Raw genomic sequence first — 13,250 nt, 5'->3', positions numbered from 1 at the left:
GGGGTAAAAGCGCGCCGCTTCGCAAGACGGGCGTAGTTAGGAAGCACACGACTTAGATCTATCGAGGCAGGAAACAGTCCGTCATCGTCAAGCACGTGCAATATGATTGGCCACTCTTATACTCGTTCTCTGCGCCCAGCGGCCGTGCAGTGTGGAGCAACATCTTCTTGCTCTTTTCTGTGCCTCCTCTCAGCAGGTGGGAAAAAAAGTAATTCTGTTTTGTTGCCAGATCTACCACATCCAACTGGCGTACGGCTTCGCGGGGCGTCGGGTCTAGAAGACCTCAGGGGTAGCGGTGCTCCGCTAATAGAAAACAAGGGCATCGTCGATGCCTTCTGTTAAGCGAAGAGCGTGCATCATCTGCAGGCAAATGTCAAATTACTAGTGAAATCAGCGTATGTTGTGGTTCATGTCCGCTGCCCCTCGCGAAACAAAAGTAGCGCATCGAGGTTCGTCGACGGGTTCCCTACGCTCAGGCTTGTCGATTTCGCGCTTTGCCAGTCGCCTCTGTCTTGCTATGTGGACGGATGCCTGTTAATACCAAAAACAAAGAGAGTCTGTGTTCCTAACTGTACCATCCACGGCACTTGCGGCTACAGCAGCGTTGGAATCAAAGGAGGCACGCGCAGAGCCTTGGAAGACCTCGACCGCACGCCGGCTCGAACGCGGGAATGGTGTATGATGCACCTCAGTGGGGAAGGAAAGCCTGCATGTGCGCCTCTTCGGTGACGTCGAGATGCTCAATAACCCGAACAGAGTGCTACCCTGGAAAAACTTTGTCGAAAGCCATTCGTAGATGTCGAGAGCGTGTGTTACTTTCAAGCGAACTGAACAGCTTGCGTGTATCTTTTGAGTGCACTCAAGCAGACTGAAGGCGTCTTTGTGCGAAAATCTGTGTCGAAGGGTTGGTGTGAAAGTTCATCTCGTGCGCGGAAGTCGATGCAAGCGGCTACAAGCTCTGTGGCAAGCTCGAAAGCACAGGAGTATCCCTCATGTAAAAAGCGAACTGCGACGGAAGCACCACAAAAAGAGAAGAATGGAGAAGTACAGAGAGAACAAACGATTGTATTTGTCGGCCCAAGCACTAAAGAGCGGCGCGCTTCACACGTGCTGCGGCGTCCTTCGCCCAGTAGGCAGAAGGAGGGGGACTCACGGACAAAGGGGTGCTTGCACAAAAGACACGCGTCGGCCAGACCGCACGGTCTACGAGATCTAGCACGCGTGTGCGGCAAGGCTCCCTGGTCCACTCCATAGAATGCACAGACTTAGCGCAACAGAAAGACAAATAAGTGATGAGAAGCCGTCTTGGGGGCTCCCTGGGGTGGTGATTACCGAACCAGCCTAAAGGGAGGAGAGCTTCTGTGGGTGGGGCTGCGTTGTTAGTTGAATGAAAAAAGAAGAGGAGTGAGTGTTCGTCATCAGTGCAGGGTTTCCACTGAAAAAGCAGGTGATGAACGGCACATTATTACCCGTTGTTGTGCTGAAGCAGATGCACAGTGGTTTTCCCCGGACATGTGTGTGAGTGAGTTTGTGTAGTGTGAATCAAAGGTAGCAAGTGTTGATGCACTTGCGCAAGGATCGCGTAGTCGGTGCACTCTCACCGACGCAAAGGTTCGTCAGGTACACCTGCTGCACACATGGCAACTAGAAGTCAGAAAAGCAATGAAAAGAAGAGCAAAGCGCATGTTGTGCAACGACGACGGCCATCTCGCAGCCGACAGCTCGGTGGGCCGGCCTTTTCAGGCACACTACATCAGGAAACAGACGTGAAGGATTGTACACAACACGTAACGCGGTGCATTCGGTAGCGCGCCAGAGAAAGCACGAAAATAATGAAAAATTAGCTCATCTGATCTATACGGGGGCGATATGGAAATCGCTCTGCAAAGGTTCCAATAACTGGCGGAGAGCCCATCTTCCCATTATGGACTACATCGGCGGTGCTGCACATCACTGCGGGCTTTAACCTGCCGCGGCAGGAAAAATCTTTGGCGTCAAGCTCGACGGGTATAAGAGTGCTGCGTGGTCCAACCCTCTGACGAACACATACTTGAGTCTTGGTGCATCAGCCAGCGGATTCAAGTTGTGAACTGCTATGCACGCATCCAGCCGCACAACTTCCAGGGAGGGGCATGTGCCCAAACCCTGAAGATTACTCACAGCGCTGAAGGAGGCATCAATGATTCGCAGGCGTGGCGCACCCGCTAAGGGGGACAAATCCGTGACAAACCGGCATGCTGTCACACATAATGTTTCGAGGTAGGGGCACGATGCCAGCCCGTTGACGTCGCGCACTCCACTGCAAAACACGTCCACCTCCCGTAGTCGCGGCGCGCCAGCCAGGGCAGTCAAACTCTCTACCGCTCTGCACGTATCAAAGGTAATCCGTTCCAGGCACGGACACGCGGCAAGTGCTCCCAGGTCACGCACGCCAGACCAGGAGATGGAGATGGACCTCAGATGAACGGCGTGGGCTAGCGACGACAGAGAAAGCAGTCGCTCACAGTTGACTACAGTGACGGTAGCAAGTGATTCGCAACAGTCGAAGCCGGACACCATGGACAGGCCACTGCTACTTAAGCGAAGGTGCTGCAGGGAGCGAGCAGAAGTCATCAAATGCATATCAATCTCGTCTACTCCGAGGTTCTGCTGAGGGTTCTGGGCAACATTTTCGTTGCCGACCGGTTCCACGCCAATCTTAGATTCGATGCTGAGAGTTGTGAGGCTAGGCAACTGATAAAGCCGCAGAAGCGCGGCGCTTGTGCAGCGTGAAACGTGCAGCTCTCTCAGCTGAACCATTTGAGATGGGTCTGCTGGAAGAGAAGCGAAGGCTTCGCCGCACATGTCAATCCTCTCTAGGCGAAGTAATAAATCCGCGGGAATCGGGCACGCGCGCACAAGAAGCGAAAGGCTAACCCCCCTTACGATGGGCCTTACGCGAGACGAAGTAAGTAGCGTTACGGCCGTCTGGTCGCCTCGGACTGATACGGGAATTCCGCACTTCTCGATCCACCAAGCCACCGCGTCCAACTGTTGAAGGAGCGACGCACCAGCCGCATCGGACACCAGCTCATGCATCACAGTGGCGTCGTCCAGAAGAAGGCGCAGAGTCGTCGGCAGTCGTGATTCCAGCAGCTCGGCAAGCAAGCGCACTTTTGGACTAACAGCAGCCAGTGTGAGACGTGAATTGCCAGGTGCAAACTTAATCATCTCGACCACGGCATCCCCTTCTAGGTGCCCGAGGAGTCGCTGAGGCTTCATGGCACTATTCCGGTATGTGTCGTCCGCCAAGAGCCATGAGTGGGCCCGCCGCAGCTCCGCTGTCCAAATGTCCATCGTATCTGTTCAGTCTGCAGAAGCACTGTACACTGGAGTGCATGCAGGTATAAAAAAGTAACATAAATGCGAGAAGAGAACGAAGGTAGAGAAGAGTGGTGTTGACGAAACCTTGCTGGCTCCTGTCTCGAAGCCGCAAGCCACATAGTGGAACGACTCAGAAATGAGTGGTTAAAGTCGTGTTGAAAAGCACGCCTGACACTAGTAGCACCAGACTACTCACTGCAGTCAGAACTTCGAGAGGATAGCTAGCTGTATGCTGTTCCTCAGAGCTCGCTGTGGCGGTGACGAGATGGCAACTCTTTTTACTATGTGCTCGCGCTCTCCGAACAGAATACAGAGCCTTTTCGTTTCACGAGCGGGATGCAGTACAGCTCCTTTGTCCGTGTCTGTTTTTGTGTGCCCGTGTTTGTGGGGTGGGGGTCAACCTCATTGAAAGCGGTAAGGCAAAGCCACTTTGGCTATCGGTTGCTTGCACGCTTCGCCAAATACCAACAACGTGAGGAAGTCGCTGAGCTTCTGTACCTACAATATCTTGTGGTGCTTCGCAAAGGAACGGAATGCGACAGCAATACGAGGAAGTTCACATCTGTGTACATGCGGTGAAGGGGTACTACGCTACAGCCTGCTCGCATGCTGGGTTAGCGGGTGCTGTCTCTTTCAAGCATGATGATGACTGCCATCTCTTCCAAAGTCCCCTCCAAAAGACACAAAGGAAGAGAAAACGAGGAGATGAATTCTTTCCCATTCTTCGGGCTTGTTTAGTCATTGAAACAATCATTTGTTCAGTAGATCGGAAACCAAGACGAAAAAAAAAGAGGAGTCGACAAGAAAATACGTTAAGAACGCTCTCACTTCGATGTACGCCTCTATTCCTTCTGCACACGCAGAAAGGAAGGCGTGAGAAATAGGGTTCACAAAGCAAATGGCAGTGCCTCAGCTCGGAGAAACAGTTGGGAAGCAAGAAGCAGCCCTAGAGATGACGGTGACACCATCGAACAAAAAAAAAAAGCAAACGCCATTTAGCTCATAGGGTGCCTTCTGTGTCAAGAAGAGGTGAGTGCGTGCTTATGCACGGGTGCAGATTGGACGTATCGGTCTTGCTTTGCTGCACACTCACCACACGGCCATCAACATTGTGCCTTTTTTCTCGAGCTTGTAACGAAGAGACGGGCGGGGAGGTTGAGCGAGAGTCAAAGAGAGCAGGCTTACGCCGCGGGCTACTGCACATAATGCAGTCCATAAGACAAGTGCAAAGCGAAAGCTACATGCGCATGCCCAAGTGCTCACGTGACTTTTCCACTTCAACGTCGTAGGGAAGAAGGAAGAAACAGAAAGAAAAAAAAAACGACAGATCCATACAGGACACAACTCTTGTTCCCACGCCGCATTATCGGCTGCATGGGAGCCATGCCACGTGTGCTTGTATCCCTACGGAGAAGGGCGAAACAGAGGGATTGCGTTTTTTTTTGGTGATATATCTCGTGTAAAGAAGGAGACACTCCAAAACCAATTGCCCGTTACGTCAGATCAGCGTGCAAAAGCAGCCGACGTTCTTACGAACACAAGGACGTCACAGTCATTCTACAATAATGAAAAGGTTCGAAGGAAGCGGTTTGTACTGCTTTCCCTTCCTCGATCGTGCACGGAAGTATGCGGAGAGAACCAATCACAGCTACAGTGTCGTCTCCGGAGTGCCCTCGTCAAGTGGCTCAGAGTTTGGGAAGTTCTCCTCGCGGAGGCGGCGGCGCTCAGCGAGAACACGCTCGCTGTAGCGGCGATACGTGAAATGAACCACGACGTTCGACACAAAAGCGCTGCATGACAAACCGAGCAGCACGATAAGCGGCATCTCAACGCACTTGCGGTGTGTGCAGAGAAGAGAGTTACCCAGTTTCTCTGACTGTACTGTATACCACTCACCGTAGAGGAAGCGGTTAAGGGCGATGGACGAGGCGGCGGCAGCGAGGAAGCAGAAGTGGTAGTGCTTGGCAGGGTCCCGGGCGTAGATGGTGCGCGTGATGAGGATCGTGGTGGCGGCGAGGAAACCGTTGCCGATGGCCGCAATAACGTACGGGAGCGGGAGTGCCTGCTTTGGTAGCGTGAGAAACAGCACAATGGTAACGATTATAGATGTGGTCGGAATGAACAATGAAATCGTGAGCGGGATCCGTTTCTCTGCTGGACGGTTCTGCGACCACGCCTCAAAGTACGACATTAGCAGCCGACCCGTCGCACTTCCGACACCGTTAAGGACGGTGAGAAGAGTGCGGGTGGATGTAGAGGTCTTTTCGCCGGCCAAGGCGCCAAAGATGTAGCTGGAATTGTTAATGATCACATCTTCGGCGCCGACGATGCAGAACGAAGTCCACCAGAGTGCCCACAGATGGACGGAGAGGAGATTCTTCACAAAAGATGTTTGGTACTGCGGCGCGATGTAGTCGATCTCTGTGTCCACATCCTCTTCCGCGACTGCCGGGCTTGGGAAAGGAAGTGGCTTGTCGGCATCATTGGAGTTGTTGTGTGGCATCGTCTCCCCCTTTTCGAGGGTTTCAAAATCCTCATGAGCGGGTGAGATTCGACGAGGGCAGTGGAACACCTCGGGAGGGATGGCTATCACGACGAAGCCCGCGGCAAAGATGGTTGTGATGGTGGCGAACGTCAGCTTCTCTTTTCGTCCGAGGTCCAGGTAGTCCACAAGGGCGGCCGTGAGCGGCAAAAAGCCAATGAGCACCACCATGAGTACAAAGCCGTAGTAGAAGCGCCACATTGGCGGCTTCTGCTTCAGGAATTGCGCCTTGGATGCCAGTCGCTGCTCTTTTTCCGCCTTTGAGAGATGCGACTCCTCGTAACCTGTGAGGTGGTACGCTGGAAGACGCAGAAAGATGATACCCAGCACACCGACGATGATCGCGAACAGCATCAAGAAGTAGAAGAAGTACTGCACCGCGCCGCCGAAGAATCCCTGGAACATACTTCCCACAATAGCGGCGCCAAGGCCAATAAAGGTCTTGAGAAGCGCCACAACAGGACCTCTAGTTGTGGGGAAATAGCTCAGAATAGTTATGCAGCTGGAGAGGTCAAAGAATGAGGTACCCACGTTCATAAATGAATAAAATACACACAGCTTCACCAAGTTGCCGACAATGACGCCCTGAAAGCACAAAGCGACAAGGAGAGCGCCGAGTGGAAAGACAAACGAGGAAAGAACCGCAATGGGGAGCGGCCCGATGTAATCGTACAGAAAGGAGTATGGAAGCATCACATTCCCAATCACCGTTCCTGCGGTCGTGATGGTGCTCAAATCGCGCTGTGAGAGAGAGTATCGTTCCTGGAGGGATCCGGAGACGAGGTTGAAGGTGTAGCTGCCAAAAGATCCGCAAATCATGCCGAAGACACCAAGTACCAGAAGGCCAAATCGATGCGTTTCGCTGATGGACCTCACAGGCGCTTTCGAGAGCACCTCCAAATGAACCTCCTTCTCGCGAATGTCAAACATCGTGGGGATCTGGAGTGGATAGAGATGGAGAAAAAGTCGCTGTGTCAGCTTGATTTCTGGAGGTACCAAAGAAATCGAAGCAAAAAAAAAGTAGGTATTTCTGAAGCCGTAGCCAGGTGTCTTCTGTTAATGAATTAGGTCGTGCGCGAAGAGAAAGGAAAAGAAAGAGGGAGATATAAGGAGACTGGGAAAGTAGGAATAGATTGGAAATGGGTAGCGCCACTACCGTCTCAAAATTGTACGCACCAATTCGATGAGCGTGGCCTGATGTTTTTTTACCTCGAAAGTGTGCGATAGGAACGAAAGTGGGAGCGATTCTTGAAGTAAGAGATGATGAGAAGTGAATCAACGTACTCTTCGTCATTCGTTTGGCAGCCTTCACCAACCATGCATCGTCTCTTCACCTCGTGCTTTTGCTCTGCTCATTTCAGATTGCGAGGTGTTGAGCCAGTGGAAACGTTTTGCGTTTTTTTCCACCTACCAGCCAAAACCCGGATTATTCAGCACGACAAGGTTTTCTTGGGTGACGGAAAGAGGAGACGACGGAACTTTACCCACTCGTCCGCAATTTTATTCAGAGCGTGAGAGGAGGGATACGAGGGGGGGGGGCATAGACTTCCATGGATAGTGGAAAATGGCAAGGTAGGCAAAGTTGAAAACATGCATTCGAATGCATCGTGAGTTGGGCTGTATTCTCCGTGCTATTATTATTTCCCAAAGTGTGCCGGTGGGCGCCGTCAGGAATGTGGCTGCAAGCAAACGCAACATTTCACATCGACTTCTCGAGAGGTTGTTGCTGTGTTTCGTAGAGCTGCATTACATTCAATAGGTGTTTCAGAGCCACCGGACACTTGCCGGTGTGGTGGCGAGAATGACGTGCTTTTGTCTACAGCAACTTGTGTTTTTCTGAACAGGAAAGCCTTCTCGGCAGAGCATCATGAAAATGTTTGAGTGTGCGGGCTATTTGAAGGCGGGGGGGGGGGGGCATAAAACACATTGGTAACTGAACCATGTAGCTCCGAGTTTCGAGAGCATATTTGCGGATGAAATAGTGAGAAAGCACAGGTGGATGCTGAAAAAAGGGAGAGAAGGGTAAAGCAGGGGGGATTTGGGACGTAAGTGTGCGCAGTCACTTAGCATACGCAGTACTGATACGCAAGCTCGTTGTCAGTCCCTCGAGATTTCCCTGGGTGAGTCACAAGCAAATACCCCAATTCTTGCGGTTCATGCTCGATACAACAGTGAAACTTCAAGGGGAGCGCGCCAGGGATTTTTTGGCGCTTCTTGCCGCCCCGAAGTCTCATTGGGCAATTTGTTTTTGAGAGCGCCGTTCTGACAAGCAGATATTCGGCGATTCTTCATGCCTGAGCGAGGAAGTTACGGTCTCCTCATGCGCTTTGGGGATATTTGCGGCTTTCCCCACCTTCAAGCCTCCAGAAGTCAGCAAGTCAGTCTTCTGGTATAACTGGAAGCAGCTCAAGTGAAAAAAGACGCACTGTACTGGGTGTTTCGCTTTGAGTAAGAATAGAGTGAACTGACTCTAAGCAAGTTTCTGAATATGATGTAGTACTGCGACAGCAGCGGATGCGCCGGTTGCCATAACTTTTACTGCTGTTCTTTATCAGGCCCTCGGTGTCATGTATGGAGCGCCGCCGCGTCTCGATGAGATATTCTCACCTTTTTTCCCCAACCTTTTTCTTTTTATTGCTACTCTCTTGAATTCAAGGCCGCCCAGCATCTTTTGTGCTGCAATCCGTGATAATTTGACGGATACAGTTTAGCGCGTCAATCAGTTTGTTCTCAGGTTGTCTCCTCGCAAGGAGTGGCAGGCAACGAGCACGATGTCGGACCTGAAGATTGGTTTCTTGGGATGTGGCAGCATGGGTGAATGCATCATGGCAGGTATGCTGAAGGCCAAGGCGTTAGGGCCAGAGAATACCTTTGTTTGCAATCGAAGCGCATCTACAAATGAACGGCTGGTTTCCCTGTACCAGGTGAGGAGCGTGAGTGCTGTTGAGCTGGCTGAACAGTCGGATATCATCATGCTGGGCGTGAAGCCGTACGGGATTGTGCCTGTTCTGGAGACGATCAAGGAGAAGATAACACCCTCCAAGCTCGTTATATCCATGGCTGCCGGTGTACCTACAGCAACGATCGAAAACCATTGCCCTCCGAAAACAAAAGTCGTGCGGGTGATGCCGAACATTCCTTCATTTGTGGGGGAGGGAGTAACATCGATCAGTGGTAACTCTGCTGTGACGCCTGATGACGAGGCGGTAGTGGTGAAGCTGTTCAGTGCGATTGGAAAGGCGTACCTTGTGGCGGAGTCGGCGATCCACGGAGTCGTCGGTGTGGCCGGGTCTTCCCCCGCGTATGTTTTCATGTTTATGGAGGCTCTGAGCGACGGCGCTGTGCGTGGTGGTATTCCCCGAGCGCAGTCCTATGAAATGGCTGCTCAGGCCGTTCTCGGTGCGGCAAAAATGCTGCAGGAGAGCGGCAAAACACCTGGTGCTCTGAAGGACATGGTTTGCTCGCCGGGCGGGACAACCATCGAGGCCGTTCGTTTTCTGGAGAAAGGTGGGATGCGCTCATCTATTATTGAAGCGATGATTCAGTGTATGGAGAAGTCTAAGGAATTCGAGAGAATGTATAGCGAATAAGGTACATCTGGATTCTTTTCTATTTTTCTCTGTACTGATTTATCTTCCCTCGTCGCGAATTGCTGTGCTTGTAGGCTTTTGTGATGTACTGTATCGAATTTTTTTTTTGCTTTGTGGAAGATAAAACGTACATATATTATTTTTTCGTGGCTTATCTATGATTACTGTTTTTTCGCTTGAGGGGAAGGATGAAAAATTCATTTCAGCTTTTTTGCCACACAGAGATCGACGCCAAAAGAAAAATGAGAAATTAGTAGTATTAAACGCACCCACTTTGCCGGTTGTTTTTTTTTTTTTCTCATCATTGGTTTACAATCCACCGAAAGAAAGAAAGTTGTGTTTTCAGGCTGTAGTCAAAAGGTACAGGAGAACTGAGAAAAAGGGTGATGCGGAAGGCCAATGCAAGTAGGGACAACGCGGAAAACACCAGAGGGTTTCCTACTCGTGGACCCCGATCACTGGTGCGTACACGCAGCCTTGTCTGCTCTCCAGCGGCAGCATCCGCATGGGGAGGAGTTAGAAAACGAGTGGTTTAGCATGGCCTTACTCTGTTGTATGGCCTGAAAAGCAGCATTTTTTATCCTGCTCTCCTCAACTTCCTCACTTCTCTCGTCTTCCCTTTTTTACCTTGCCTTGTCTATCTCTCCGACGTATGCCTATAATCCACGCTTTGCTCTCACACATGTGGTTCTGTTTGCTTTTTTTTTGACATTGAGTTTCCTCTACAGCCGTCAAAATGGTGAACTATCCGAAGAAGAAGGTGATGCACTGCGGCGACGCGCGCTGCAACGCGCACAAGTCGTTCAAGGTGGTGCAGTACAAGGCCGGTAAGGCCCGCCTTTTTGCTCGCGGTAAGCGTCGTTACGACCGCAAGCAGTCTGGTTATGGTGGTCAGACCAAGCCCGTCTTCCACAAGAAGGCCAAGACTACCAAGAAGATTGTGCTGAAACTCCAGTGCTCTGGTTGCAAGTCTATCCGCCAGGTCGTCCTCAAGCGCACGAAGCATTTTGAGCTGAACGACAAGAAGAAGACAGGCAACAAGGACCCCACCTGGTAAATTGCACGGCTCTTATTTGTCCTTTGAAGTATATATATATATATATATATTCTGTTTTCGACTTCACTGAGAAGCGGAGAAATATCATTAAAAAATTTCAGTGGGCTTGAATGTCGCTGACTAAATGTGATGCACATCTCGAAAGAGATGCGTAGGAGATCGAGTGGCTGACAGTTTTTGTGTTCAACCACTTCCCCTCCGTTACAAATGTGCGGATAACTCCGTATTTTCCGGATGTGGCACAATGAAAACGATATGTGGATATAGAGCTGTTTTCCTTGCCTGTGCTCGTTATGTTTGTTTTCTTGTCTCTCTTCTGTCTTCCTCTCGAGATTACTGTGAGGAGGAAAGCTATCATCTGTGATCTTACATACCTAGCCTCTTTTCGCGATTACAAAGGTACTGCAGGCTCAGCGCACATAGATTTACTCTCTGAAGGGACTGTGCTCAGTCCATTTTTAGACTAACTGAGGAGCACTGACGACAACAAGGATACATAAACATGTCGAGCCTGGCTTACATCAACCCTGGCGGCAAACAGGCCCGCAAGGCGAGCGCTCTGGATATCAACATGATTGCCGCGCGAGGGCTGCAGGAAGTTTTGAAAACTAACCTTGGGCCTCGTGGCACAATGAAGATGCTGGTCTCTGGTGCTGGCATGATTAAAATCACCAAAGATGGTAACACTTTGCTTGGCGAAATGCAAATTCAACATCCGACCGCGGTGCTTATCGCTCGCGCAGCGACTGCGATCGACGACATTACAGGTGACGGGAGTACCGGTGTGGTCCTTACGATTGGCGAGATGATGCGGCAGTCGGAGCGCTACATTCAGGAAGGTATGCACCCGCGCACAATCACGGAGGGCTTTCACATCGCCCGCGACGAGGCTCTCAAGTTTTTGGAAGGGAATATTATTGAAATACCTAACGAGGAACGGCGGGAGTATCTAACCAACGTGGCGCGGACTGCGTTGACGACGAAAGTGAATGCCGGGCTATCGGAGAAGCTCGCAGAGGCTGTTGTGGACGCTGTATACGCTATCGCCGAGCATGGAAAGGAGGTGGATCTGCACATGGTGGAGGTGATGCACATGCGCCACCGTCTCAGCTCGGACACGCGCTTTGTGAATGGTATTGTGCTTGATCATGGTGGTCGTAACAGCGACATGCCCAAGTATCTTGAGAACGCTTATATTCTAACCTGCAATGTGTCGCTTGAGTACGAGCGCAGTGAGCTGACCACAGGCTTCTACTACAAGGATCCTGCGGAGAAGGCACGCATGGTGGAGGCAGAGCGCAAAATGACCGACGATCGCGTGCGTCAGATCATCGAGCTGAAGAGGAGAGTGTGCACGAAGGAAAATGGTCGGACGTTCGTGGTGATTAATCAGAAGGGCATTGATCCTATTTCTCTGGAGATGCTTGCGAAGGAGAACATTCTTGCGCTGCGCCGCGCGAAGCGTCGCAACATGGAGCGCCTGGTGCTGGCGTGCGGCGGGGAGGCAGTCAACGCCACTGATAATCTGACGCCAGACGTTCTCGGCGAGGCCGGCCTCATTCAGGAATACACGTTGGGTGATGACAAGTACACTTTTGTGGAGAACGCCTCCAAGGGTAAAAGCTGTACGCTGCTCGTGAAAGGCCCAAACGACCACACAATTGCACAAATAAAGGACGCCGTACGCGACGGATTGCGTGCTGTGAAGAACGCCTTTGAGGCTTTGGCGGTTGTTGCCGGTGCTGGTGCCTTCGAGGTGGCGCTGCACGACCATCTGATGAAGTTTGCCGACAACGTGAGCGGGAAGCAGAAGATCGGCATCCGCGCCTACGCTGACGCCATGCTCGTCACGCCCAAGACACTGGCTGAGAACTCCGGCCTTGACGTGCAGGAGTGCCTTATCACGCTGCAGGAGGCCAGCAGGACGGCTCGCAAAGGCGGAAAGTGGGCTGGTCTCAGAATCGAGAACGGTGACGTGATTGATCCCATCGCGGCCGGTATTCTCGACAACGTTATTGTGAAGCGGAGTCTTCTTGAGTGCACTGGCGACATCGTTGCGCAGCTGCTCCTCGTCGACGAGATCATGAAGGCTGGGCGCCGCGGCGCCGGAGGTCAGTAGCATGGCGGAGTGAGGTGCGGTTCTACGTATGACACAGAGGCCTATGGCAGTCGACATTGCTGCTGTTCGACGTGCTGCAAGTTTTTTTTGTGTTTTTTTTTTTTTCGTTTTCTTTTTACTCCCTATCACAGGCTGAGTGTCATGGGTGCCCGTGTATGATTGTCGTTGTGTCTAGAAAGTGAGCACATTTGCACGCGTTGTAGGTGGTGGTTGACAAATCAGTTTTGCTGACGTGGCGGTTCGCGCTTTCGTTAGCTGTGAACCGGGAGGATGCGGCTGGGAGCATTGACGAGTATTGTCTGCGCCGCCAGGAACGGCAGCACTCCCCGTGCACGTTGATAATCTCTTCAATTTTGAACTGAAAAAGCCCGTTAACGGCGTAGGGGTCGGCGATTGTGGTGAGGACAGAAAAAGCAGGAAAACTGTTTGGCCAGGTGAAACAAACAATCCTCCATCGAGATCGCTGGTGCGAGTAGGGAGACAGACAGGGGGTTTGCAAGAGGGACTTTGCGCATATGTCTCTCTTTCGCGTGGAGGACCCTGTGGCGATGTGCGCGAGGGCTGCAAACGCATTTTGTC

At 51.6% G+C, this 13,250-nt stretch overlaps 5 protein-coding genes across 5 annotated transcripts; 3 read left to right on the top strand and 2 right to left on the bottom strand.

The window, feature by feature from the left end:
• Nucleotides 1–1,962: 1,962 nt before the first annotated feature.
• LDBPK_131440 (hypothetical protein, unknown function) lies at nt 1,963–3,336 on the bottom strand (the record flags this gene model as incomplete). Its single annotated transcript, XM_003859307.1, has 1 exon — nt 1,963–3,336. One exon carries the CDS (start codon nt 3,334–3,336, stop codon nt 1,963–1,965), a length of 1,374 nt encoding a protein of 457 aa, XP_003859355.1.
• Nucleotides 3,337–5,011: 1,675 nt separating this feature from the next.
• Nucleotides 5,012–6,835, bottom strand: LDBPK_131430 (hypothetical protein, conserved; the record flags this gene model as incomplete). Its single annotated transcript, XM_003859306.1, has 1 exon — nt 5,012–6,835. One exon carries the CDS (start codon nt 6,833–6,835, stop codon nt 5,012–5,014), a length of 1,824 nt encoding a protein of 607 aa, XP_003859354.1.
• Nucleotides 6,836–8,676: 1,841 nt separating this feature from the next.
• On the top strand, nt 8,677–9,495 carry LDBPK_131420 (pyrroline-5-carboxylate reductase; the record flags this gene model as incomplete). The annotated part of the gene is made up of 1 exon (XM_003859305.1): nt 8,677–9,495. The coding sequence occupies one exon, from the start codon at nt 8,677–8,679 to the stop codon at nt 9,493–9,495; it is 819 nt and encodes a 272-aa protein (XP_003859353.1).
• A 736-nt stretch (nt 9,496–10,231) lies between these two features.
• On the top strand, nt 10,232–10,552 carry LDBPK_131410 (60S ribosomal protein L44, putative; the record flags this gene model as incomplete). The annotated part of the gene is made up of 1 exon (XM_003859304.1): nt 10,232–10,552. One exon carries the CDS (start codon nt 10,232–10,234, stop codon nt 10,550–10,552), a length of 321 nt encoding a protein of 106 aa, XP_003859352.1.
• Nucleotides 10,553–11,054: 502 nt separating this feature from the next.
• On the top strand, nt 11,055–12,671 carry LDBPK_131400 (chaperonin TCP20, putative; the record flags this gene model as incomplete). Its single annotated transcript, XM_003859303.1, has 1 exon — nt 11,055–12,671. The coding sequence occupies one exon, from the start codon at nt 11,055–11,057 to the stop codon at nt 12,669–12,671; it is 1,617 nt and encodes a 538-aa protein (XP_003859351.1).
• Between the last annotated feature and the right edge of the window lie 579 nt (nt 12,672–13,250).

Source organism: Leishmania donovani, chromosome 13, assembly GCF_000227135.1.
Source record: "Leishmania donovani BPK282A1 complete genome, chromosome 13".
Classification (NCBI taxonomy): Eukaryota; Euglenozoa; class Kinetoplastea; order Trypanosomatida; family Trypanosomatidae; genus Leishmania; species Leishmania donovani.
This window is presented reverse-complemented; position numbering and strand designations above follow the sequence as displayed.